This window comes from Salmo salar, chromosome ssa10 (genome assembly GCF_905237065.1).
Source record: "Salmo salar chromosome ssa10, Ssal_v3.1, whole genome shotgun sequence".
Classification (NCBI taxonomy): Eukaryota; Metazoa; Chordata; class Actinopteri; order Salmoniformes; family Salmonidae; genus Salmo; species Salmo salar.
Window position 1 is genome coordinate 112,138,198 of NC_059451.1, and position 27,498 is coordinate 112,165,695.

The window sequence follows — 27,498 nt, forward strand, 5'->3', positions numbered from 1 at the left end:
CTTCGCTGGACCAGACAGGACTGGCAAAAAGTGCTCTTCACTGACGAGTCGCGGTTTTGTCTCACCAGGGGTGATGGTCGGATTCTAATTTATCGCCGAAGGAATGAGCGTTACACCGAGGCTTGTACTCTGGAGCGAGAACGATTTGGAGGTGGAGGGTCCATCATGGTCTGGGGCGCTGTTTCACAACATCATCAGACTGAGCTTGTTGTCATTGCAGGCAATCTCAATGCTGTGTGTTACAGGGAAGACATCCTCCTCCCTCATGTGGTACCCTTCCTGCAGGCTCATCCTGACATGACCCTCCAGCATGACAATGCCACCAGCCATACTGCTCGTTCTGTGCGTGATTTTCTGCAAGATGGGAATGTCAGTGTTCTGCCATGGCCAGCGAAGAGCCCAGATCTCAATTCCATTGAGCACGTCTGGGACCTGTTGGATCGGAGGGTGAGGGCTAGGGACATTCCCCCCAGAAATGTCCGGGAACTTGCAGGTGCCTTGATGGAAGAGTGGGGTAACATCTCACAGCAAGAACTGGCAAATCTGGATCAGTCAATGAGGAGGAGATGCACTGCAGTACTTAATGCAGCTGGTGGCCACACCTGATACTGACTGTTACTTTTGATTTTGACCCCCCCTTTGTTCAGGGACACATTATTCAATTTCTGTTAGTCACACGTCTGCGGAACTTGTTCAGTTTATGTCTCAGTTGTTGAATCTTTTTATGTTCATACAAATATTTACACGTTAAGTTTGCCGAAAATAAACGCAGTTGACAGTGAGAGGACGTTTCTTTTTTTGCTGAGTTTATATACTACATATATAACATATATACAGTACCAGTCAAAAGTTTGGACACAAATACTCAATCAAGGGTTTTTCTTTATTTGGACTATTTTCTACGTTGTAGAATAACAGTGAAGACATCAAAACTATGAAATAACACATCTGGAATCATCTAGTCACCAAAAAAGTGTTAAACAAACAAAAATATATTTTGAATTTTAGATTCTTCAAAGTAGCCACCCTTTGCCTTGATGACAGCTTTGCACACTCTTGGCATTCTCTCAACCAGCTTCAACTGGAATGCTTTTCCAACAGCCTTGAAGGAGTTCCCACATATGCTGAGAACTTGTTGGCAGCTTTTCCTTCACTCTGCGTTCCAATTCATCCCAAACAATCTCAATTGGGTTCAGGTCGGGTGATTGTGGAGGCCAGGTCATCTAATGCAGCACTCCATCACTCTCCTTCTTGGTCAAATAGCCCTTACACAGCCTGGAGGTGTGTTGGGTCATTGTCTTGTTGAAAAACAAATGATAGTCCCATTAAGTGCAAACCAGATGGGAGGTGTATCGCTGCAGAATGCTGTTGTAGCCATGCTGGTTAAGTGTGCCTTGAATTCTAAATAAATTGCAGACAGCGTCACCAGCAAAGCACCCCCCACACCATCACACCTCCTCCTCCATGCTTCTCGGTGGGAATCACACATGCAGAGATCATCCATTCACCTACTCTGTGTTTCACAAAGACACGTCGGTTGGAACCAAAAATCTCACATTTGAACGTATTGTCCATTGCTTGTGTTTCTTGGCCCAAGCAACTCTCTTCTTATTATTGGTGTCCTTTTGTATTTTATTATTTAATATTTTTTATTTAACCTTTATTTAACTAGTAGTGGTTTCTTTGCAGCAATTCGACCATGAAGTCCTGTTTCACGCAGTCTCCTCTGAACAGTTGATGTTGAGATGTGTTTGTTACTTGAACTCTGTGAAGCATTTATTTGGGCTGCAATTTCTGAGGCTGGTAACTGGAAGGAACTTATCCTCCATAGCAGAGAAAACTCTGCGTCTTCCTTTCCTGTGGCGGTCCTCATGAGAGACAGTTTCATCATAGCGCTTGATGAAGAAACTTTCAAAGTTAAAATAAAGTGGTGATCCTAACTGACCTAAGACAAGGAATTTTTACTAGGATTAAATATCAGGAAGTGTGAAAAACTGAGTTTAAATGTATGTCTTAAAATACAAACAAACTGAAGGAGGGTTTATGTCTGGGAAAAATGAATTACAGTTATGATGAAAACTAAATATTAGGATTCTTTGTGAGTTAAACTTATCTGTCAATGCAAAGTTCTGTAAATGGCCAAATAGGCCTACAGAAGCTTTTTGAATGATATTGTCAACACATGTGGGTTGATTGACTGCTTTCCCTGTGTGTGTATCTAATTCTTAAACAGTGCTCCATCTTACAGTATAGGTGAATAATTATGTTGTAGCCTCAACATCCAGTGTTTTTACCTCAGGCTAGTCTTATGATCCAGATTGAGCTCCTCTTTGGAACAGTCTGCAAGTGTGAGCAGCAAGGATGCCTACAGCAAATGCTTGTGTTTTAAAAGACTTAAACCATTGGGAAGGTGCCCTTTTACAGAAAAACCACATGAATGTCATTCCGTTACAGAAAAACCACATGAATGTCATTCCGTTACAGAAAAACCACATGAATGTCATTCCGTTAGAGAAAAACCACATGAATGTCATTCCGTTAGAGAAAAACCACATGAATGTCATTCCGTTACAGAAAAACCACATGAATGTCATTCCGTTACAGAAAAACCACATGAATGTCATTCCGTTACAGAAAAATGCTGCAGACTTTGAGGCGCAGCAGAAAGTGGTTCCCTGTTCAGCTATAATTGTGTAAAATTCTGAAAATATGATTCCATTTGACCTGATCACTTAGTACAGGCTTTTACAATATGACCCAACCTGGGATTTTAACTCAAAACTTGTGGATTTGGGGAAGGCTGCTCGTTCTGCTGCGCCACAAAGTCTGTAGCAGTTCACTACACATTGATTACCTACAGTATAATACATCTCTGTACTTAGTAAAAGAGTGCCGTCTCCACTGCTATTTTACTTATCTGACTATTCTCTCATCATTGATTTAATTTACTTATTTCATTCATTTGAGTGTTTTCTGTATACTTGTCTAATGTTGGTGGGGCATATTATTCTGTTTCCATGTTACTCCTGAATCACTATGATAAATATAGTAGTTTTTCTTCAGTGTATTTTTTTTAAAGCTGAGATTTTCTTAAGTCCAAAGTGTAGGAATACAGGTGAAATCTGTCGTTGACAACAGACATGGTAGGCGTAAGACAAAGATTGGAATGCCGTGAACCAAGAGGTTGTGAGTCCAAATCCCAGGTGAGGACATGCTAAATAATAATTACTGTGTAAATAAACATACACAATGTAATTGTGTGTCAAATATTTAAGTTGTGACCACTGTATGTTAAAAGTGCTGTTTGAGTCTGTATCTTAATGAGTCCTGTGAAATTGTGAAAAATATTCACATGTGAAAATTTGAATCCACATGTGAAAGGTTATGTAATCATGTGAAATATCATCACATGTGAAGTGTTCCAAAATCACATGTTTTAATATGATTTCACAAAATACATTTTTATATACGCTAAAGTGTCTCTGTGTTCTGGGTTATTTTGCCTGTAGGCTTATTTGCACAATGTAGGCTAACATCAAGTTCTCTCTAAGGTCAAATAAATAAATAAGGTCAAAGTCACATGACAACATGACTGATTCACATGACTGATTCACAAACCAAAACATCACAAACAAAGAAGCAATACAAGTAGGCTAGCAGATTGGATTATACAAATGTTTAATGTGCACAGCGTGATGTGAGATTGTACAGTAAAAGCAAGGGAAGGAAAAATTCAATTTTAATATAAAAATACATATGACCTTTTCATCAAGTCAAAAAACAAATGAAATCAAGCAACGTGCTAATATTTACCATCTTCACAGACAGCAGGTAGACAAAAGCGGAAAAAGTCAAAGGAGACATCCCAAAATTGCACCATATTCCTTAGTGCACTACCTTTAAAACAGTTCCCATACTGAGCTTCGGTTAAAAGTAGTGCACTATATAGGAAATGGGGTGCCATTTGGGACGCAGACAAAGTGAGATTCATGTCAGTATAGAACAAAAACATGCTCCCATTCGTTGTCAAACAGCAGTGGTCTCAGGGGAGGGAGACCGGTTAGCTGATTGTCCTTGTTTGGTGGTGTATGTCCACAGCCAACAAGCAGAACGCTACACCAGACCAAACTAGTCAACCAGGGACTTAACTCATCCAAACTCATTTGGGGGAAAAACTAAATTGATTATATATGACAATGCTACTCAACTTGTGCATACATTGAGCAAGGCTAGCATAAAACAACAGAATTGAAACAAAGCTCAAAACAAAAGTTCTTCATCTTCAGAAAGTGTAGGAATTAAAAGCTATGGTTATTTAGCTACAGCTACCTCAATGTGTATCAACATTCGAGGTTCCATCCTGCTGTCCATTTTAGAAGAGAAGAGACCTCAATGGTATAAAAAAAAGATCCTAAGATGTGAATGTATTAAAACAAAGATCAAGTGATATTTCTCCCGAGATTCAAATTCAAACTTAAAAAACATTCTCGGTCACATAGAAACGATATGAAAACTGTATTTAAGACCTGGTTGTTGTCATGGAATTTAATCTCTCTGGCTTGTAGTAGAACTGGAGCTGAATGTTGATTATGATGTCATGATGTGGCACTGGGCTGAGGGCAGGGCAGGCTCTGTGAGTGAGGTTGTCCTATAGCTGTGTGTCTGTCTGGGCATATAGACTGACAGCAGTGTGTTAGTTGGCTCGGTGGCTTTGTGGCGGGGTGGCGGTGCATGCAGAAACAAGGGCAGGTTCAGTGTTTCAGACTGGGAGGCAGGGCAGGCATGGGGGGGGGGGGGTGAGAGGGGGTCAGTGGGGGTAGGGAGGCTGAGAGGGAGGGGCGTTGATAAGGTTTTGGGTATAGGATTTTGTGCTGTGTCAGGTGGGATTTGTCTCTCAAAACAGCGCAGCGGGACAGGCACAGGGATATCCCTCCACCCCACCCAAACCATCCCCCTCCCAAAAACAGGCCCCAAACACACAAACCCAGCAGAGTGGACACCAATATCCATTATATGAGCCTATCAATCAATCAATTAATGAACTAGTCATTCAATCAATACCCCCTATTAAACAAGCTATAATCAGAGTGGACACCAACATCCATTATATGAGCCTATCAATCAACTTACTAGTCATTCAATCAATACCCCCTATTAAACAAGCTATAATCAGAGAGGGTCACACAGCATTTTGGAACAATGGAAGGAATGGATGGGGGGGGGCTAGCGTGATGCTCCTGCAGTGATAAACAACGCTAACAAATACAGAATAAAAAACTAAAGAAAAACAAACAGAAAAACAAAGAGCCCAAGGAATGACCCTCGATGTAATCCTGTACCCCTGTTGGTTAAACCATTGTTGTGGAGGAAGAAAGAGAAGCGGGGCCAGATGCTCTCTATTACTCGGTCCCCTTACCTCCAACATCCCTACCACAGCACTGGAAATGTCTCACCTCTTCCTTTATCAGAAGTTGTTCCCTCTCTTCTCTTTTTCTTCTGGTGACTTCTCCCCCCTTTCAATCTGTGTTTAGTTATGGTTTCCACACCTCCCCTCCTTATTCCCTTCATCCCTTCCTCTTCCACTTCTTCCTCACTTCCTCGTCTTTTCTATACCCCCTTGGTGGTGCTGATGCGGATGCTGCTGAAACACTTGCCCATGGCTTCGAACAGCGGGTCGCAGAATGTGTGGACGCAGATGGAGTAGACGCGGCTGACACAGTGGATCTCGATCAGATAGCTCTTGACACACGGCACCACTGCCCAGATGTGGATGAAGGACAGGATGGCGAAGAAGATGCCCCAGACCAGCGCCAGCGGGATGCCCACCAGGGCAGTGAGGAGACGGTAGCACCAGTACTTGGTCACTGTGAAGGTGGTGAAGCTAGCCTTCCACACGCCGTCGAAGCTGTATGTGCCCTCAGGCTCTGCGATCACATCCTCAAAGTCCACCTGACAGGAGAGAAGAGTAATGGTTAAAATCAATGAATCAGCAATGATTCAATTAGACAGTCACTCTCAAAAACAAAAACTGATTAACAAGATTTAAAAAAATTAAAACAGCTGTTGTGCCCCTGTTTGTGCCCCTGTTCTGAAGTTACACAAGTACTAGAAATATTACAAGAGATGTATGTCTCCTCATAGTGACTGGTACGAGCAGTCAAACCAGGTCAAACTACCCTCCCTCCCACCCACCCTCCTACCCCACCCTTCACAAAACATTTTGTGATTGCTACACATGCTGTATGAGGCCCTCCTACTCTCTCTACCCTCTTTAAATCATCTCTTCACATTCCTGACAGACAGAGCTGATACACAAGACAGAGACACATACTGTAGAAGTGTCTGAATCAGAGGGCAAATAGCCGGCACCCTATTCCCAAGATAGTGCAGTGCAGTACTTTTGGTCAGAGCCATCAACCTATTCCCAAGTACTGGTTTTGGTCAGAACCAGCCAGCACCCTATTCCAATTCAATATAGGGGCACAGTTCAGTTTACAAGGCCCTTCTCTACCCTGGAGTTTTCTCTAATACAGTTCAGTTTACAAGGCCCTTCTCTACCCTGGAGTTCTCTCTAATACAGTTCAGTTTACAAGGCCCTTCTCTACCCTGGAGTTTTCTCTAATACAGTTCAGTTTACAAGGCCCTTCTCTACCCTGGAGTTTTCTCTAATACAGTTCAGTTTACAAGGCCCTTCTCTACCCTGGAGATTTTATACAGTTCAGTTTACAAGGCCCTTCTCTACCCTGGAGTTCTCTCTAATACAGTTCAGTTTACAAGGCCCTTCTCTACCCTGGAGTTTTCTCTAATACAGTTCAGTTTACAAGGCCCTTCTCTACCCTGGAGTTTTTTAATACAGTTCAGTTTACAAGGCCCTTCTCTACCCTGGAGTTTTCTCTAATACAGTTCAGTTTACAAGGCCCTTCTCTACCTGGAGTTTTCTCTAATACAGTTCAGTTTACAAGGCCCTTCTCTACCTGGAGTTTTCTCTAATGCAGTTCAGTTTACAAGGCCCTTCTCTACCCTGGAGTTTTCTCTAATACAGTTCAGTTTACAAGGCCCTTCTCTACCCTGGAGTTTTCTCTAATACAGTTCAGTTTACAAGGCCCTTCTCTACCCTGGAGTTTTCTCTAATACAGTTCAGTTTACATTCACCACGTAAGAGCCTCCAAGGTCCTGTATTAAAGTCCTCCCAGCTACAGTGTATGTGGAGGTCTCTAGTACCTACATGTAGAAAAGAGAAGCCGGATGGGCCCCAGTGAGGTAAACCATGACATTTATTTATTTTCAGTGTAAACAGACTTCTCAGGCGATCGATGGGTTTGCGACGTGCCTCCCAAGTACCCATGACCTCATACACGTTTTAGTGCAGACTGTAAAGTGGAAAAACACACATGCTTGCTCTCGCTCTCTCTCTTTCTCTTTTTCCCAGTCTCTCTCTCGTACTACCACTCTCACTACCCCTCTCTCGCTCTCTCTCTCTCTTTCTCTTTTACTCTCTTCTTTGCTACCAAGCCCATGATACAGCAAATATTTATTTTACAGTTACTTATTGCGTGTGTGTTTTGTCTGTGAGAGACGTGCCGCTGTCAGAGGGTTTAACATCACCTGTGTCTAGTGTATTTTCAATATCAAATTGAACATTTTCCTCTATGCAAAATAGGTCTTTGTTCATTTCATTCACTAGCCAATCCTTCCAGCTATTACTGTGTACACAGGGAGCTTACTAAACTAAACAGGCTAAACTTATGGGATAAAATAACAGTTGGCGGTGAAACTCTTTAATATAAATCTCATCATTCTTTACGCCGCAAAACCCAGCAACATCCATTTCATTTTCCAGAGCCATACATCTTGAGTACTGTATTGTACAAAGCCTTCGGAAAAAGTTCAGACCCCTTGACTTTTTCCACATTTTGTTATGTTACAGGCTTATTCTAAAATGGATTAAATAAAACAAAATCCTCAGCAATCTACACACAATACCCCACAATGACAAAGCAAAAACAGGTTTTCTAGAAATGTTGGAAACTTTATTACAAATAAAAAACAGAAATACCTTATTTACATAAGTATTCAGACCCTTTGCTAGTGCATCCTGTTTCCATTGGTCATCCTTGAGGTGTTTCTACAACTTGATTGGAGTCCACCTGTGGTAAATTCAATTGATTGGACATGATTTGGAAAGGCACACACCTGTCAAATAAGGTCCCACAGTTGACAGTGCATGTCAGAGCAAAAACCAAGCCATGAGGTCAAAGGAATTGTCCGTTGAGCTCCAAGACATAATTGTGCCGAGGCACAGATCTGGGGAAGGGTACCAAAAACATTCTGTGTCCCCAAGAACACAGTGGCTTCCATCATTCTTAAATGGAAGAAGTTTGGAACCACCAAGACTCTTCCTAGAACTGTCCGCCCGGCCAAACTGAGCAATTGGGGGAGAAGGGTCTTGGTCAGGGAGGTGATCAAGAACCCGATGGTCATTCTGGCAGAGCTCTGGTTCCTCTGTGGAGATGGGAGAACCTTCCAGAAGGACAACCATCTCTGCAGCACTCCACCAATTAGGCCTTTATGGTAGAGTGACCAGATGGAAGCCACTCCTCAGTAAAAGACACAAGACAGCCCACTTGGAGTTTGCCAAAAGGCACCTAAAGTCTCTCAGACTATGAGAAACAAGATTCTCTGGTCTGATGAAACCAAGATTGAACTCTTTGGCCTGAATGCCAAGCGTCACGTCTGGAGGAAACCTGGCACCATCCCTACAATGAAGCATGCTGGTGGCAGCATTATACTGTGGGGGTGTTTTTCAGCGGCAGGGACTGGGAGACTAGTCAGGATCGAGGCAAAGATGAATGGAGCAAAGTACAGAGAGATCCTTGATGAAAACCTTCTCCAGAGCGCTCATGATGTCAGACTGGGGCGAAGGTTCACCTTCCAAAAGGACAACGACCCTAAGCACACAGCCAAGATAACGCAGGAGTGGCTTCGGAACAAGTCTCTGAATGTCCTTGAGTGCCAGAGCCCGGGCTTGAACCCGGTCTAACATCTCTGGAGAGACCTGAAAATAGCTGTGCATCCATCATGACAGAGAAAAGTACAGACACAGCTTGAGAGGATCTGCAGAGACGAATAGGAGAAACTCCGCAAATACAGGTGTGTCAAGCTTGTCATACCCAAGAAGACTCGAGGCTGTAATCGCTACAAAAGGTGCTTCAACAAAGTACTGAGTAAAGGGTCTGAATACTTTTGTAAATGTGATATTTCAGTTTTTATATTTAATACATTTGCAAAAAGAAAAGAAAATAACTGTTTTTTCTTTGTCATTATAGGTATTGTATGTAGATTGATGAGTAAAAAAAACGATTTAATCAATTTTAGAATAAGGCAGTAACCTAACAAAATGTGGAAAAAGTCAAGGGGTCTGAATACTTTCCGAAGGCACTGTCGGCTCACAGACACAGCTTCCATCACTTGGATGGAGAATAAATGAGAGGTCTGTGTAGAATGGTTCTGATGAGGGTTGTCAGCAGCTGAAATGTAACGTTTAAAAATTTTCAAAAACATAAAAAGCTTTTAATTGTAAGCGAGAGTGCCTATGTTTTTCTAAAGCCCAGTTTAGAAAAACATTAATATAAGATAAGATAAATGTTTTTTCACAAGGAGTTGTTATTACTTTGCTATTGCTATGGATGATTGAACTATAGTGAACAGAGAAGAAGATTCTTCATTAGAAACACCCCTAGGTAATATGGAGGGAAAGCCAAGCAGTATATTCTTTCTTTCTTCTTTATTTATTGGTGGGCAAGTCATGGTTGGCTAGATAGATACAATGTCTCAGCCCCTATCACCCCTTTAGGGATTTGGCATACAGTACAACAAACTAGTTCTCAGGAACAACATGTGAGCAGTCTGGTTGGCTGAAATCTGGAGAGAGACCTGTAATATATTTTTCCATTCTGTCCCTAGAGTGCTGAATGCCTCAGTTCAGTGTTTCCTCCACCATTGTGTAAGTAGGGCGGGCCATCCCTACTTAGCTCTGTTTGCCCCCACCTGAAATAAATAATTTGGCTTCAATTGATTTCAACTGAAATTGTTGCTTAATAAATTAGCCCTGAATGTTGATTTGGAGCCTTTGTTTACAACCCACCTGGACAATCTAAGAGAAACTCTGCCTCCGCTTGTCCATTAAGCCTGAATGTCTTCATTTCCCAATATAATGTGCCTCCCGCCTCCCTCCTCAGGGAGTCCCGGCATTCTTGAGAGTTTGGAAGGGAGATGTTAACTAGCGGCTGGTTAGCGAGCCAATCGCTGCTGTCTGCGTTGCACAGTGTGGTCATGGGTATGTCTGCTCAGCTCCACTCAGACTCAGCCCCATCGGGGTTTAACAGAAGGCTGCCTGGCCATAGGCTATATAAAGAACCAGGCTTTATGAGAGGAAAATATTCTATTCCCAGGGCAAACTCTCCAAACTCCGCATGGATTTCATTGATGGTGATTCTTTGATGTGGCCGGTTGAGGGAGTGCAGCTGCCGAAATTCCAACTATAAGATCTACTGGTCCACATGGTTCTGCAGAAGGAGAGAGACTAGTGTGTGTGTGTGTGTGTGTGTGTGTGTGTGTGTGTGTGTGTGTGTGTGTGTGTGTGTGTGTGTGTGTGTGTGTGTGTGTGTTTTCCCTGTTGTACATAACAGCAGCATAGTGAGGGCACCCCAAACACACACCTCCATTGACAACAACAACATTTAGAACTCCAAACCTCTATAGCCTGGGAGGATACATGTGATTTCAGATGATTACACTAGCGGTCTGTAGATTTGATTAAAAGAGCAGAATCATAAGGCTGTATTCTATTCTGAGCATACTGGAGAGTCTGACTCACTGTCACAATGGGTTGGTAGGAAGCCAGAGAACAAGACAGAGGGAGAGAGTGTAATGTTCATGGTTCATTTTTTATTTTCTTTATTGTTTATTTCACTTTTGTTTATTATCTATTTCACTTGCATAAACATATGTTTCCCATGCCCAATAAACCCCTTTGAATTTAATTGAGAAAGGGAGAGAGAGAGAGAGAGAGAGAGAGAGAGAGAGAGAGAGAGATCATTTTTTTTACAACTATCTCTACTTTTATCTAAATTGTGTGGGTTGGGTTCTCTGTTACCATTAACATACAATATTCTCTTTTTATATGAACGAACCTATTGAAATGAAATGGAGAAACTGCACACCAGGAGGGAGACTAGGAGACAAGGGAGAGAGCTTATTGTTTATTTCACTTTTGTATGTTATCTACTTCACTTGCTTTGGCAATGTTAACATATGTTTCCCATGCCAATAAAGCCCCTTGAATTGAATTGAGAGAATGTGGTCATTGCTCCCTAGTTGACGCATCCCTGTGAATTGCAGAGAGGGAGGGAGAGAGACAAAGGGGGATATAGGACAGAGCAGTGGGAGGGGGAGGAGAGGGGAGAGAGAGGGAGATCCTTTGGCCTGCCTGCTGCTGCAGCTATTTGGGTGTTTCCCAGTTTTATGAAGGCAAAGTTCACTACTTCAAACGGCTGACCCTCTCCCAGTAGTAACTGACTCTTTTCTGATCAAACAATAACCCAGCTGGACATGAGGATAGACGGACAGTCTATGTCCCAAGTGGCACCGTATTTCCTATGTAGAGCACTACTTTTGAACAGGGCCATAAGGCATATGATGCCATTTGGGACACAGACTCTGACTGTGTCACCTGAGCCTTTCTGTTCCCACCAACGCATGACATGTCGTTTTCACAAGTACCACATAAACGTCAGCGAGTGTTTCTCTCAACAAACTCATATTTTACATAAACACAAAATGGACACAGTGTGGTTGGAGTCTACTTTGGAAATAAGTTTGCTCTGCAATAACTCACTCACTGAATATGAGGCACGTGTAACGATAAAACAAGGACTGTGAGAACATTTTCTTAAAACAACAGAAAATTCGTGATGTTTCCTCCATTCCAAAACTGGAGCAAGGATGTTCGGCTAAAGACTGCAGCCGCACCAGCAAAATAGGCAAGAGACGCTGCTGCGTACGCATCACATTTACGCATGTGTTGAGCCCTTCAAAAACCTATTCTGATCCATGTAAACCATTGTAAACTGGTGTCATGAATCCGAAAAACTCATAGTATAGTCTACACACGAGAATGCCATGCGACCCACCAACCAGTACTTTGGTACGCGCGCAGCTTACTATGCATATTTAGCAGCTCCTAGCCTGCCCAGTAATCGTGCGAGTGACATTTTCCAGTCCTCCTGGGTATATTATAATGGGAACATTCATAATATAATGTGTCCAAGTACAAAACCAACTCACATGCAATATTGGAACTGAAGTAGTTCTAGCCTAAACCACGATTTGATACCAAAAAAAATAGTATAATCGTATCAAACCAGTCTAATAAATAAAGTAAATAAAAAGATCCAAAGTGAAATCTTACTAGGCGAAAAAAATCCACGAACAATTATTTCCCTTCATGGGTAAATATACCGTCTACGGCCTGGTTCGGTGTTGGACTCACCTTTACAACGTCGTCGTTTATGTGCTTGGGGTCCCGGTTCACCAGGTCGATCTCTTTCGTATGGACATCCTGCATCGTCTTCATCCCGCTCATACTGTCATTATCCATGTCTTTGTTATTAGGTTTATAAATGTTCCCTTGTTTTCTGATGAACGGCGAGTGCAGAAATTCCTGTGTGTCCGGAGGTGAAGAAGAGAAGCGTTATAAGTTTATAAGGCAGAGAGGCAGAGAAGGTCGACTTGACCGGAGCGCACCAGAGTTAGCAGCCTGTCCCAGCCTGAGATGGTTTTAAAAGGGTAGCACCACACCCCTCAATAGCAGAGATCCGTCTCTCACCGCAAGGGGTCATCTCCAAGCGCTCACACAATGCGTGCGTAAAGATCGTTCGGCTGGCCATTCTCTGTAAACGCAGAACCTTTCTCACATAAGGCATCAAACGCGTATTTTCACTAATGTAAACTGTCATCAACTTTTAATGGAAATTGCATTTTCGATTGACTTTGTCTAATATAATTAACATTCTAACCAAAACTTTGACAGACTTCTAAATTCGCACAAAATGTGTGTTTCAAGTGGATTAAAAATGAAATAACGCACAGAATCTTAGAAGCGTAGGCTAGTTAATAAATAACTGTAAATGTATCATGCCAGTGCTAATGGAGACGAGAGGGGCTTGCACATTTGCCCAGTGGGAGTGGGAGTAACGTTCACAACTAGGTGCCAAAAAAGATTGGCAACTAGCGCTTTGGAGTTAAAAATGTTCCAGTTTCCCAATCTTCCAAGGGCATGTTCGATAAATGTCACAATGAGAATGAGCCAGAGAAAATGTGTTGCTCACAGATTATTCAATATCCATAATAAAAGTACAGATATAGTAAAAATGAAAAATGTCAAATAAAAAGTTGGATTGTGACAGGATACAGAGTCCAAAAGAAAACCTTACCTCGTCAGTTTCGCCGTCCTTGAGTCCGCCAGTCATGCTGTCCCGCGCCTGAAGTGCTAACACACCCGTTTGTTGTTGAAGCAAGACCGTGTCAGCTTAACAGAGGGAGCAAATCAACAGGAGGAGGCGTGGGGACTGTTTGTTAACGACTTGGGGGCTCCTCCGGGGATATTACCAAATCCTATCGCTTATCTTTACGTTGCGCTCATTGAACGCAAAATTCATGTTAAGGCGCCGGAGAGACCTGAGTGAGAAATCTCGGCGTGCCTCTGCATGGACTTAATGAATGCTCGTCTTATTCATTCAGTAGTCACCTGTTTAGACAAGCAGTGCAGCGGGATGAAACTGTAACCCGTCATTAACCTACTGCTCAACACATTACGCAGGAGCTAATGGTGGAGAAACTGACCTGATCTGTTCAACTACTAAGATTATGTTTTCAATTTGGCCTGTGTGTGTGCAATGTGTCGTTTCTGCTGGCTGCTGTCTTTCCTAAATAAACTGAGAGATTGATATCCCCCAGCCCTAACCTGTTCTGGTCATGGTAGTATATTTACATTCCTTTATCTGATTCTCTGCCAGGGAAACAACTCAGCTTGATTTGGAAATGACATCAGTCCCAGAGACATAACAGTCATGTCAGGGGTATTTTCAGCCTGTGTGTGTGTGTATGTGTGAGAGAGAGTGTATGGGGGTTGTAATTGGTAACCTAGGCTACACAGTACTGTCCCTCTTCATTGCAGAACTCAGTCACTAGAAGTTGACTGTAGCCATTCTCTAGGGAAGAGAACCAGATCAGTGGGAATCTACAGCAGAGTTAGCTAAGGTCTAGACTATACAAAAAGTCAGTGTCCAGCTTTCATTTATAAAAAGGTTCTTTAGGATCATCTTCAATGTCTCTGAGAAGAAAACTGTCTTTAGACACAGTACTGCTGTATACAAAAAAGGGAGACAGCTGCTTTTTCTTATCGGTCTTGTATCAGTGCTATTTGTGCAAGATAGATGGTTCTGGAAAATATGCCTTCTGGCTCCAGATCACACAGTCAGTACCCAAATGTAGAAGAAAGAAGACCCATTCCTCTTGTCTTTGGCATCAGGGAACAGTGTAAATGAATACACTTCACATTAGACTGAAGACCTGTAACCAGGGGGATAACCGTAGGCAGAAGGTACATGTGTTGACCCAGATACGTTGAAGGCTCATAAGTCAAACAACTCATACATCTGGGGCATTTTGCTGGACGAACGTTGTAGAACCATCATCGCAGTATGGAATATTTTTCACATTCTACCGAATCAGTAGAATGTTGTCTGTGTGTAAACCTGCAGATTATCAGTATGGAATATTCTTCCAAGTCGGTATTGTGCTGTGTGTAAACCTGTAGGTTATAAACTGAGGCCCAGGTCATACTCCATAGGCCCACAGGCAGAGGCAGCTCTTCTCCTCTCTATATAGGAAAGTGTCTTGTGCAATCAGACCAGCTCAGTTAGTAATTTATGACTATTCTCTGGCACTGAGACTGAGAAACATTACCCTAGCCCTCCTATCACAGTTCTCATTACCTTCTATGACAGACAGACATAGCAATACTCAGAACATTTTAGAAATAAGAATCTTTATTTGGTGAAGAAAAGGAACATTTTTGGTACTTTACACAAATCAAAGAATACGTGTCGTTTGTTGAGCAGAATTATAATCATATCGTTGTCCATTTTTGCTACAATGTTTCATCTCATAAAAAAAACTCCAGCCCAAACTCAACACCGATACAATCACACCTGCAATTTTCTCTCGGTAGAGAAGAACCAACTCAGCCAAGTACAGACATGGTCTGTGAACTGTCTTGCTTTATAGCCAAATGATTAGAAGTCACTGAGAGAACCGCTGCGCTTGATTGGCCCTTTCCTGCAGTCAAATGACAAACTTTCCCTCTAGTGGCCTCATGGGTGGAATGTTATTAATAGTTTTTATAATTTCATAATTAATAAACATACATTTCTTTTATAACAGACAATCCGGTGTTTCTATGTCATATGTTTTTGTTGTTGACATTTCAGTCTTCTGTGATGTATGTAAAGGCTAATAATGGGATACATTCCATGAATGAATACATTCCAACTCAATATCTGACATGGTACAGGTGTCTTCTTTTTTAAAGCCCATAACCATGTGTGTGAGGTGTATACTTTTGTTTCAGAGTAGATTTGTTTAAGACTACCAAGAAACACTCCGTTGTGACCCTGATTCAGCCCACTGCAGTAAAAGGTTAAACAAAGCACATGGTCTTGTGTGAGTCCTATTATTGATATGAGCTGTGAAGAACTGGTGGCACTATCTGTCAGATATCTGTCTGTAGAGATTCTCTCTATAGTTGGGTTTTGAAGTAAAGCATGCACGCTAGCTACTACTAACTGCTAAAACAACCTCAGCAGCACCTGCACTCTTAGAAAAAAGGGTTCCAAAAGGGTTCTTCGACTGTCCCCATAAGAGCACCCTTTTTGGTTCCAAGTATAACCCTTTTGAGTTCCATGTAGAACCCTCTGTGGAAAGGGTTCTACACGGAACACACCTGGAACCAAAAAGGGTTCTTCAAATGGTTCTCCTATGGAGCCAGCTGAAGAACTCATTTAGGTTCTAGATAGTACCTTTTATTTTTTTCTAAGAGTGTAGGCCTTCAGCCATGTACCTGACAAGTGTATCAAGGCTTCACTCAATAGAATTAACGAGTGTATTCACCTCATTATCTTAAGGAACACAAGCAGCATGTTCTGTCCAGTTTTTTCATGAGTTCAATCAAAACATGGACAATCAAGAAACAGGACAAATGTGCGTGGCATATAAATAGTAAGTTAGAGAGCCAGTACTCCTGTTTTATATTATATTGGACATTTAGTCCACTTCTTGTTTAAATGTATACAACTGTCTTATGTTTTTACCGTAGGTTTTTTAGGGACGGTTTACTGGACACAGAAAAGCAAGCGTAATGGAAACTGCCCCTTAGTATAAAAGCCCCAAAATATATCCAAAGCACTGTGAGATCAACACAGCAGTAGCAAAATAAGGCTGCACAAGTATGCCATAAGCTGCGTCCCAGAATCTTGGATCTATGTACACTCTATTACAGAAAACATATGAAGGAATTCATTCATTCAATTTCCAGCCGAATTGCTATATATACATCACATAAAAAGCAGAAACTACGCAAATATTACATGTCTGCTGTCAGGGATGGTATGATGCCTTATCGTCAAAAACCATGTTGCCCTGATCTGATCAAATATGATTAAAACAGTTCTTTAGAATCAGAATCAGAACTATGGAATGACAAGATGCAAAATGGTCCTTTTGGCAGTATACATACAAACCCTTTATAAAGCTGGACACAAGAACTTCTATAAACATCAAACCTTAATATTAATCTTTTGTAAAATTCCAGATGACATAAATGATCATGTTGGATCATGTTATTACCCAGATGGTGTCATGGTGTTGTCTAAGGGAAGTTTACCCCAATCAACCTTTATGACCACTTATAAACGTATCATTACTTTACAGGTAGCAGTTAGCCTTCTTATAAATTATTCTATCATAATTCTACCAGATATTATGGAGTGTTGATGTTGGCTTTATAAAGAGCTTATATATTTCAACACAATAACTATGTCTAAGTATTTTTCTACTTAGACATCAGTCAAAAAAGTTATAGCCTTAAATAAATCATTTTTATGTCTCTCTCATCCGACCCCCTGCTTTCCCCCCTCTGTGAGTCTTCATGACAGGGAAGGAAAGCCCCTATCAGTTGTCTGTGGTCTTGATGTGAACTGATGACAGACACCGGCCCATACTGTGGAAGAGGGGGGTGACAAACATGTCTGTCAGGCTGCTCCAGACCACCTGGACAGAGGGCAGCGCCATCAGACAGCTCCGCACCACTGGCATCAGCACCCTGCGGGGAGGAGAAAAGGAAGGACCACAACAATAGGTTCAACTGTGCATCACAAACATGCAGTATTCTTCAAATGCACATAGTGTGTAGTCATGCATAGCTATTACACATATATGTATTACATTACGAGAAACCTATAACCTTGAGTTTAATATCAAGTGCATGTGAAAGCCCTAACAAGTCGTGCTTGTTACAGACCGCAGAGTACCTCTTAACATGCATTCAACACACAGCCTTCTTCATCGTCTTACTTTGTCCCTTTGGGATATTCATAATCGTAAGCAGTTAATGCAGACTTCCATAAATGCTTGCAGCCTGCAGTATGTATTAAGGCTAGGTAGTGTGTTGTTATTAATGTGCCTTGCTCTAGTGCCACTGTGTCTTGTAACACTCAGCCAAACCACAGACATCTATTGACCAGACACAGGGTCAACTATTTGCTACAGTTGCCATTCCATCCTCTATTGATTTCTGCCTATGTCACCAAAGCAATATTTACACTGCTTATCCTCCATAAAAGCTGTGACAGACAGTGCAGACTTACTCTTCCGCTACGCAATAACTGCGTACCAAATTGCACCCTATTCTCTATATAGTGCACTAATTTTGACCAAAGCCCTATGGGCCCTATGGGTGCCATTTGGGATGCAGACAATGGCTTTAAGCAGAATAAATTCTGTAGAGAGACAGACATTGAGATATGGAAAAACTAGTCCAGAAACTGTAGTAAAGGTCACATGAAAGTTACTTTGTGACATGCCCAACAATGCCCAAAACAATATGTAGCCTATCTATTCTAGTGGAATGTCCCACTCTCTTCTGAAAATAGGCCTACGGTGCTGCAAGGCAGACTAGAATGCCAACTGTCTGGCAGGGGTTATGGGGGCTTTTTTCCACTACTACTGGAACACTGCATTCCTCCTAACTTTTTATAAAGCGCCTCATTTTTGGTGTTGTTTCAGCAAGTAGCCAGCCTACTAAGTGGCTCTCAGGCAGTTTGTGAATGTGAGAAGTTGCACGATATCCCTACAACTTAAAGGAAAATACCATTCAAAAACTATCTTTTGGTATTTGTTTTCATTAGTCCACTGTTGATATAGCAAAACACATCATACTGTGACACTTTCTGTATTTTTTTTGTGTTCTATATCTTGAAAATTTGATTGTTTACATGCAAAACATTTATGGACTGTATCATCAGTGGACTACTGAAACAAATACCAAAAGATAGTTTTTGAGTGGTATTTTGTCTTTTAGGCACCTGTGTCCACTGGCACGCAAATAGTACATAATGGAAAATAGGCCTATATACCTGCATATGGAAAGGTTATGAAATAATTACCAAAATCAAGTTAAAACACTTCAAACTCATTCACAGTTTTACCCTACCTATGATGTGAACTAAATAGCTTATGTTAATGTCAATATACCAGCTTAACTGTGCAAACTGCCACGCAGTATACCACCCTCTATGTCATCAATGGGACAAAACATTTAGGCAGCGAAACAGGCAAATGAAACATTGGCCCTTGGCCAAGCACCGAAACAACAAGATAGCATGTGATGTTCATACCAAATATGAACACAGCTGAAAACCCCGAAGACAATACCAAGGATAAACGCCATGGGCACGGCAAGGATGGTGGTCAATATTAGGTAGAAGCCATATTTGACCAGTTCGAAGACAGCGTGACTTCCTATCCATACTTTGTCGAAGCTGTGGCTCGAACTGGGCTCTGCCATCACATCGTCAAAACCAACCTGGGGAAGGAGACATCTTGTCAGGAATCATTCATTCATATACCCATCTGTCACCATATGTCCTGTATAATCACAAACAAACAATCAGATGTTTCTGAACTGTCTGATCAGGCAGCCTGGTCTCATAGACTAGATGTAACATAGTAAATGTAAAATCCGAGAGACACAAATTAGTATGATATGTTGCCTTTGGTATGGTTAAATAAGACAGATGGTTACTTAACTTCTCTAGGGTTGGGGCAGTATTTTCACATCCGGATGAAAGGCGTGCCCATAGTAAACTGCCTGCTACTCGGGCTCAGAACGGATATAGGATATGCATATTATTAGTAGATTTGGATAGAAAACACTCTGAAGTTTCTAAAACTGTTTGAATGATGTCTGTGAGTATAACAGAACTCATATGGCAGGCAAAAACCTGAGAAAAATCCAACCAGGAAGTGTGGAAATCTGAGGTTTTTAGTTTTTCAAGTGATTGCCTATACAGTATACCGTGACTTAGGGTTCATTTTGCACTTCCTAAGGCTTCCACTAGATGTCAACAGTCTTTAGAACGTTGTTTCATGCTTCTACTGTGAATAGGGAGAGAATAAGAGCTCCTGGAGGTAGACGACTGAGAAAATGACATGAGCTCAGTGGCGCGCACTCACGCGGGAGTTAGCTGTGTTCCTTTTCTTTTTTGAAGACATTGGAATTGTCCGGTTGGAAAATTACTGAAGATTTATGATAAAAACATCCTAAAGATTGATGCTATACATTGTTTGACATGTTTCTACAAACGTAAATATAACTTTTTTTACTTTTCGTCGTGACATTTTGCGTGCGCTTCCTGCATTTGGAGTAGTGGACTAAATGCGCGAACAAAAAGGAGGTATTTGGACATAAATTATGGACTTTATCGAACAAAACAAACATTTATTTTGGAACTGGGATTCCTGGGAGTGCATTCCGATGAAGATCATCAAAGGTAAGTGAATATTTATAATGTAATTTTTGTCATTTCTGTTGACTCCAAAATGGCGGGTATCTGTATGGCTTGTTTTGATATCTGAGCGCTGTACTCAGATTATTGCAAAATTTGCTTTCGCCGTAAAGCTTTTTTGAAATCTGGCATAGCGGTTGCATTAAGGAGAAGTGTATCTAGAATTCTTTGAATAACTGTTGAATATTTTATCAATGTTTATGATGAGTATTTCTGTAAATTGATGTGCTCATTCACCGGAAGTTTTGGGAGGCAAAACATTTCTGAACATTACACGCCAAAACATACATGTATTGTGTAACATGAAGTCCTATGAGTGCCATCTGATGAAGATCATCAAAGGTTAGTGATTAATTTTAGCTGTATTTCTGTTTTTTTGTGACGCCTCTCCTTGCTTGGAAAATGGTGTGGTTTTTCTTGTCTGTCCTAACATAATCTAATGTTATGCTTTCACCGTAAAGCCTTTTTGAAATCGGACAATGTGGTTGGATTAACGAGAAGTGTATCTTTAAAATGGGATATAATAGTTGTATGTTTGAGAAATTTGAATTATGAGATGTTTGTTGTTTTGAATTTGCCGCCCTGCTATTTCACTGGCTGTTGAATAGTGTGTCCCGCAGGTGGGACGCTAGCGTCCCACATACCCCAGAGAGGTTAAGGAAAAAATGAAAATTGGGTGTTTGGTTGGGATGGATCGTGTTGGCGTATAATGCAAATGTCTAGCAACACAAAGGTTACAAGTTAGAATCTCATCCTGGACAACTTTTAGCTAATTAGCAACTTTTAAACTACTTACTACTTTTTAGCTACTTTGCAACTACTTAGCATGTTAGTTCAATCTTCCCCTAACCCTAACCATAACCTTCACCCTAACCCCTAGTCTATCTAGAAATCATAACATATCATATGTTTTTCAAACAGTTTTTCCATTTTGCAAATTCGTAACATTACTTAATGATGAAATGCCTATGTATGTTATGTTGTGAATTTGAAATATGTCCCTATTTAAGATTACTCTGATGTTTTTCATATGATGTACTTAATAATTAATGAAAACTTGCTATGTCCTCATTGTGGTTTTATGGACGTATTCAATGCGTCTTATTTATACACTTTTGTAATATTTGTGAAATGCATATTGTTATGTTTGGTAGCACTTATTTATTTTTCCTTTGCCTCCAACCCCTTTCCATACGTGGAACGGATGTGGGTTGGGCTAGGTCTGTTTTCAGAAAATTCACAAAAGCTCTGACGAAGGCCGTTAGGCCGATACGTAAGCTTATTAAATATCAGTGATACTATCAAGAGCAGTGTGCGGTTTCCTTTTTTCCTTCATCCTGTTTCAACTGTTGCCATGCACCTGCAACAAGATTGCTCAGATGTGCGAGTGCCTTTTGAATTTTGCAAATTCGTAACATATAATATGAACTGTAATCCGTAACATATAATAAAAAATGGGTGACGGACATCCACAAATTAATACATTCCATACAAAACGTGACATATCATACTAAAGTATGATCTTGGATTTGCGTATAGAATAATTCGAAATGCTCTGAGACCAGGTTGGTTCAGGAAATGGATGGATAAGAAAACTCCAAATGAAAACTCACAGCTAATTTATAAACTATACTCATAGGCAATAGTAATGATTTGTGCAGCTATTACGCATGCATAGCCAACAATGTTGGTATTACTAGTTTATTACCTATGGCAAAGTAACAATGACATGATGAAAGTATCGAACTATGGCTTGATAGAGGCATATCCACATACTGTAGTTTACTTTGTGAAACCCGAAGCGCACGGTGTGCTGATACACTGATAGCTTACCTTTAAGTGCGCGTTTATGTCATTGGGATCTCGGTCTGGAATCGCCGCATATACTTTGTCATTTTTCGACAGAATCGGTTCGATGGATCTGTTGAACTCGTCCTCGTCCATGATAATACTCGTTTCGTAATTCACCTTTTCGAGACCCATTTTCACTTGACAGTCCTGCGACGCGGGGAGCGGCGTAGAGCTGTCGTTGGTCAGAAGCTGGGAGCGCTCTCTGTATTAGGGACTGTGCCCGCGCATCTGAAACGGACCCAAGCCCCGCCAGTGGCGGTTCTAGACCATTTCAACTGGGGGGGCCAAGCTGGGGCCAGTTGTACTGTTAGAGGGGCCAGTTACATTAGACGTTATTGTTGTCATATCGTTTTCTTCACTGCATTGCAGGCATTAGCAGGCAAAATACCATGTTCATAATCATTAGTGTTCCGTGTTGCCACTGTCTAATAAAGATAGCAAAAATGAGTTATGTAAAAATTATTTCATACTCCACATTTAGGGGGGCCACAAGGGGGTCAAAAATTGTTGTCACAGGGGCACTGGCCCCCCCTGACCCCACACCAGAACCGCTAGTGCGCCCCGGGGGAAAGCAATGTGGGGTAGTAGACACAACAAGCAAAAGTCATGTCGCCATGAAATTTTATACTAGAGGACAAACATGTTTGTATTTGACACTGTATTTATTTATCTGAACTAGTCTATATTGAACTAGGCCAATCTTGCAAGATTGTAATGGACATTATTTGTTAATATCTCAATATGTATATCAACTGGACGCTGCCCACCCTAGAAATAAACTCATTCCCATTCAGATAAGCATGAGGTGTCTGAGTGCCAATTCACACAAAGCCTCAATCATCAGTCTCAATCATCATGGTCTCATTCCTTCACTTCCTCTTGCTCTATTTGTTCCTCTCTCCATCCACTATCACACACTCTCCAAATAAGAGTGATGTGGAGGAGAGTGGTGGAGAGGAGGATGAGACAAGGGAGACGTGCATGTGAGGTTGGGAAATATAAAAAATACAAACACACACACACACACACGGACACACGTAGAGGCTATGTTTGAATGTTGTAGTGCTCCCAACCCCCACCCTGGTAGAGAAAAACCCTTTATGGCGTGATGTCTGAGGCAGAGGATTGTGTGTGTGTGTGTGTGTGTGTGTGTGTGTGTGTGTGTGTGTGTGTGTGTGTGTGTGTGTGTGTGTGTGTGTGTGTGTGTGTGTGTGTGTGTGTGTGTGTGTGTGTGTGTGTGTGTGGCAGAGAAAAAAACGTTGGGTTACACAGCAACTGAGTAGGCCTACAGAGGCTGTTTTACCTGTACAGAAAGCATAAAGAAACATTGAGTGCATTTTGTGCAAGTCATCATGATAATCTTGCAAATTCTTGCAAACATTGCGCTGATTGAGTTCAGTGACCTTTTTCTCTGCCGTTTCTGAACATACCTGGGAGCAATTTTAGAATCGCTCTGTCTTCAGATTTTTAAAGCCAGGATATAAATACAGTGGGAAAGACATCTTGCTGTGATTATTCTCACAGTGACCCAAATATATTTCTAATGACCACATATACCACACGTGTGTGTGCCTGCATGCATGTATTCAGGGCTGAGCCTTTTGCGGATCCTAAGCAAAATTTTGTTGTGGGGCCCTCCCACCTCACGAGCTAAACATTTTAGTGGCCCCTCTCTTGACGGCGTACAGAAAAAATAGAAGTTTTACAGATAATTTTCTGCAATTCTACACATTTTGCTGATGTATGCCATGTTAATATGACCTCTGAGTGAGAGTGAATAACAAATGAATGGGGTACCCTACGTGCCCGGTTGGAAATTCAACCATGATTACTGCAAGTTTAGATAGCTGGCTAGACTAACTTACCAATCTAAAAATGTTAGCTGACAGGGCTAATTCACTGACTGTCAGTGACTGACATAACAAGAGATAAACTGCTGATGCACAACCTCGTTTCGAAATTGCACCTTGTATATTGTACAATTCTAACTATAAAAAATACAAATGTTTAGTTTTTTTAGTCAGGGGCCCCCTAGAGGCCACGGGGCCCTAAGCGATTGCTTATTAGTGATGGGGGAAAAATGTATACAATTACATATCGAGATATTATTATTTTGAATATATCGTATCATTTTGATAAAATCGCAATATTATTTTTGCGCTAGTTGGCTGTATCTGCACCAAAACTCCAGTATTTTTCCTTCATTGCTTGTCCTCCATCATCTTTTTAAACAGGAAGCCAATTTGTTTTCAGCGCTTTTATTTCTATGACTGATAAAAATTATTTTCTCATGACTCTTGTCTCTCTGCAGCAGACATGTGGTGAGCAATATGTTTGGAACATTGACTCACAATATAATCACAGTATCAAATCGCAATACATAGAATCGTGAGAATCGCAATACATATTGTATTGTACCGTGATATATATAAAATATAAAATATAAAATAAGTACCGTGAAAATATTGTATCCTGAGATCCCTGGCCATTCCCAGCCCTATTACTTATGTTGCTTATGCCTGGAACCGGCCCAGCATGTATGTATATGTGTGTGTGTGACCGTCAACTCTTTTGTCCACCACTTTGCATTTTATTTGTTGATGAACAAGGTCAGTTGGGTGTCCTTGTCTGTAGAGTGGACGTAGTATAAACAACAGGGGCCTTTGTATATAGAAAAAGTAGGTCAGGGCGTGTGTGTGTGTGTGTGTGTGTGTGTGTGTGTGTGTGTGTGTGTGTGTGTGTGTGTGTGTGTGTGTGTGTGTGTGTGTGTGTGTGTGTGTGAGACAGCGAGGCAGAAACCCAGTCAGCAAGCATGGTGCAACAATACAAACCCACAATCCCTAGGATTAAACACACAGGGCTTTTCTGACAGCCAAGCATTCAACGAGGGAGGCCTGGCTGGCTAGTTGGCTGGGATAGGGTCGGATAGGGTTGGGTAAGGATAGAGTTAGGGAGCAACAGGGGAAGTGTGGCTGTTAGTGGTGGTGGTGATGGGGGTAGTGATAGTGATGATGGTGGTGTGGGGGGAAATGGTGGTGATGGTGGTGTGGGGGGGCAAATGGTGGTGGTGCTGGTGGTGGTGATGGTGTTAGTGGTGATGGTAGTGATGGTGTGTGGGGGGAAATGGTGGTGATGGTGGTGTTGGTAGTGGTGATGGTGGTGGTGTGGGGGGGGGCAAATGGTGCTGGTGGTGGTGGTGATGGCGGTGGTGGTGGTGGTGGTGTGGTGGTGATGGTGGTGATGGTAGTGGTGGTAGTGGTGGTAGTGGTAGTTATGGTGGTGGTGGTGGTGGTGGTACTGGTGATGGTGATGGTAGTTATGGTGGTGGTGGTGGTGGTGGTGATGGTAGTGGTAGTTATGGTGGTGGTGGTGGTGATGGTAGTGGTGGTGGTGATGGTAGTGGTAGTTATGGTGGTGGTGGTGGTGATGGTAGTGGTGGTGGTGGTGGTGATGGTGGTGGTGGTGGTGATGGTAGTGGTAGTTATGGTGGTGGTGGTGATGGTAGTGGTGGTGGTGGTGGTGGTGATGGTAGTGGTAGTTATGGTGGTGGTGGTGGTGATGGTAGTGGTAGTTATGGTGGTGGTGGTGGTGATGGTAGTGGTAGTTATGGTGGTGGTGGTGATGGTAGTGGTAGTTATGGTGGTGGTGGTGGTGATGGTAGTGGTGGTGGTGATGGTAGTGGTAGTTATGGTGGTGGTGGTGGTGATGGTAGTGGTAGTGGTGGTGGTGATGGTAGTGGTGGTGGTGATGGTAGTGGTAGTTATGGTGGTGGTGGTGATGGTAGTGGTGGTGGTGGTGGTGGTGATGGTAGTGGTAGTTATGGTGGTGGTGGTGGTGATGGTAGTGGTGGTGGTGATGGTAGTGGTAGTTATGGTGGTGGTGGTGGTGATGGTAGTGGTGGTGGTGGTGGTGATGGTGGTGGTGGTGGTGATGGTAGTGGTAGTTATGGTGGTGGTGGTGATGGTAGTTATGGTGGTGGTGGTGGTGGTGGTGATGGTAGTGGTAGTTATGGTGGTGGTGGTGGTGGTGGTGATGGTAGTGGTAGTTATGGTGGTGGTGGTGGTGATGGTAGTGGTGGTGGTGATGGTAGTGGTAGTTATGGTGGTGGTGGTGGTGATGGTAGTGGTGGTGGTGGTGGTGATGGTGGTGGTGGTGGTGATGGTAGTGGTAGTTATGGTGGTGGTGGTGATGGTAGTGGTGGTGGTGGTGGTGGTGATGGTAGTGGTAGTTATGGTGGTGGTGGTGGTGATGGTAGTGGTGGTAGTGATCTTTTTATTTTTTTCGTACAGTATCAGTATCTGTCAGTATGTTAGTAATCCATTAAACAAAGTGGTCCCCAGGCATAATTAAACAGGAATAGGGTATAACTATTACATACTCCATCAATGGCATGTTCATGTTCCCTTGGTGACATAAGACACACTGTAGTATCCAGAGAACATCTAAAACTGCACCCTGCAGTTTTACTTAGCATAATGACGAATGTGTTTCAACAAGGAAGTAACTTCTAGATAACTTCTAGTTATCTATATGTAAAAAAAACATTTTGCTTTTAAATATTCTTAAAGTAACTGCCCAGTGAAAATTTCACTCATATTGTAAGTAATTCTAGATCATATATCATAGAAATCTGAAAACACTGGGCAGTTACTTTAACCACCAAATGGACAAACAGGGTCTAGACACAACCCAGATACACCCTGTCCTACTTGCATGGCCCCAAGCTACAGGCCTAAGTGACCTATGTACATATATGTGGTCATTGTTTTTGTTAGACATAAACTGACATATTGTTCCCTTGCATACACCTGTTAATGACATGCAGCCCCTATTTTTTTCTCACGCATATTATTCCATAGACGTGTTAGTATTCGCTGCTAATGTGAACAGCAGATGAGGTTCCACCAGCAGCGTCATCGATGACCTTCCTGTGGCTTGGGTGCTGTTTTTGAAGCTCATTCCCTGGAATGTTTAATGAATTCACCAAGCCACCACATTCCAGGACCTGAATTCAAATACTATTTCAAAATCTTTCGAATACTTTGAGAGTTTGCTTTAGTCCAAGATGAACAGGGTTTGCACTTCTGTGACTTTTCCATTGGTTCGATTTCAACAGGCAAGCTCAGTCGAGTATTAGTATTTGAACCCAGATCTGCCGCAGTCCAGGACCTCCAGTGGTCCCTAAAGGACCAGTGCCCTAATGTGGAACCGTTGGAACGGTGATGAGGGCTTCCTCTGGCTTAATGAGGAACAAATGTGTGCATGCTTGTTAGGGGACAGGGGGAACAATCAGTGCACTCACTGTGGATGTGGGGCATCTTGTTGAGGGACCCCAGAGGAGAGGACTGCAACTTCCATTATGTTTCTCAAATGGCACCCTATTCCCATTGTAGTGTACATCTTATAGAGCTTTGGTCCAAAATCCCTAGCATGATTATGGGAAACGCCTAGGGAGTGCATTTCA

At 42.0% G+C, this 27,498-nt stretch overlaps 2 protein-coding genes across 2 annotated transcripts; both read right to left on the bottom strand.

Annotated features, from left to right (window-relative positions):
* Positions 1–3,661: 3,661 nt before the first annotated feature.
* On the bottom strand, positions 3,662–13,795 carry cav1 (caveolin 1). The gene is made up of 3 exons (XM_014125646.2): positions 13,494–13,795; positions 12,551–12,721; positions 3,662–5,949 (listed from the first exon to the last, which is right to left on the bottom strand). Exons 1-3 carry the CDS (start codon positions 13,527–13,529, stop codon positions 5,608–5,610), a joined length of 549 nt encoding a protein of 182 aa, XP_013981121.1. The 5' UTR covers positions 13,530–13,795; the 3' UTR covers positions 3,662–5,607.
* A 1,297-nt stretch (positions 13,796–15,092) lies between these two features.
* cav2 (caveolin 2) lies at positions 15,093–22,274 on the bottom strand. Its single transcript, XM_014125647.2, has 3 exons — positions 22,017–22,274; positions 19,014–19,201; positions 15,093–17,440 (listed from the first exon to the last, which is right to left on the bottom strand). Exons 1-3 carry the CDS (start codon positions 22,164–22,166, stop codon positions 17,290–17,292), a joined length of 489 nt encoding a protein of 162 aa, XP_013981122.1. The 5' UTR covers positions 22,167–22,274; the 3' UTR covers positions 15,093–17,289.
* Positions 22,275–27,498: the final 5,224 nt, after the last annotated feature.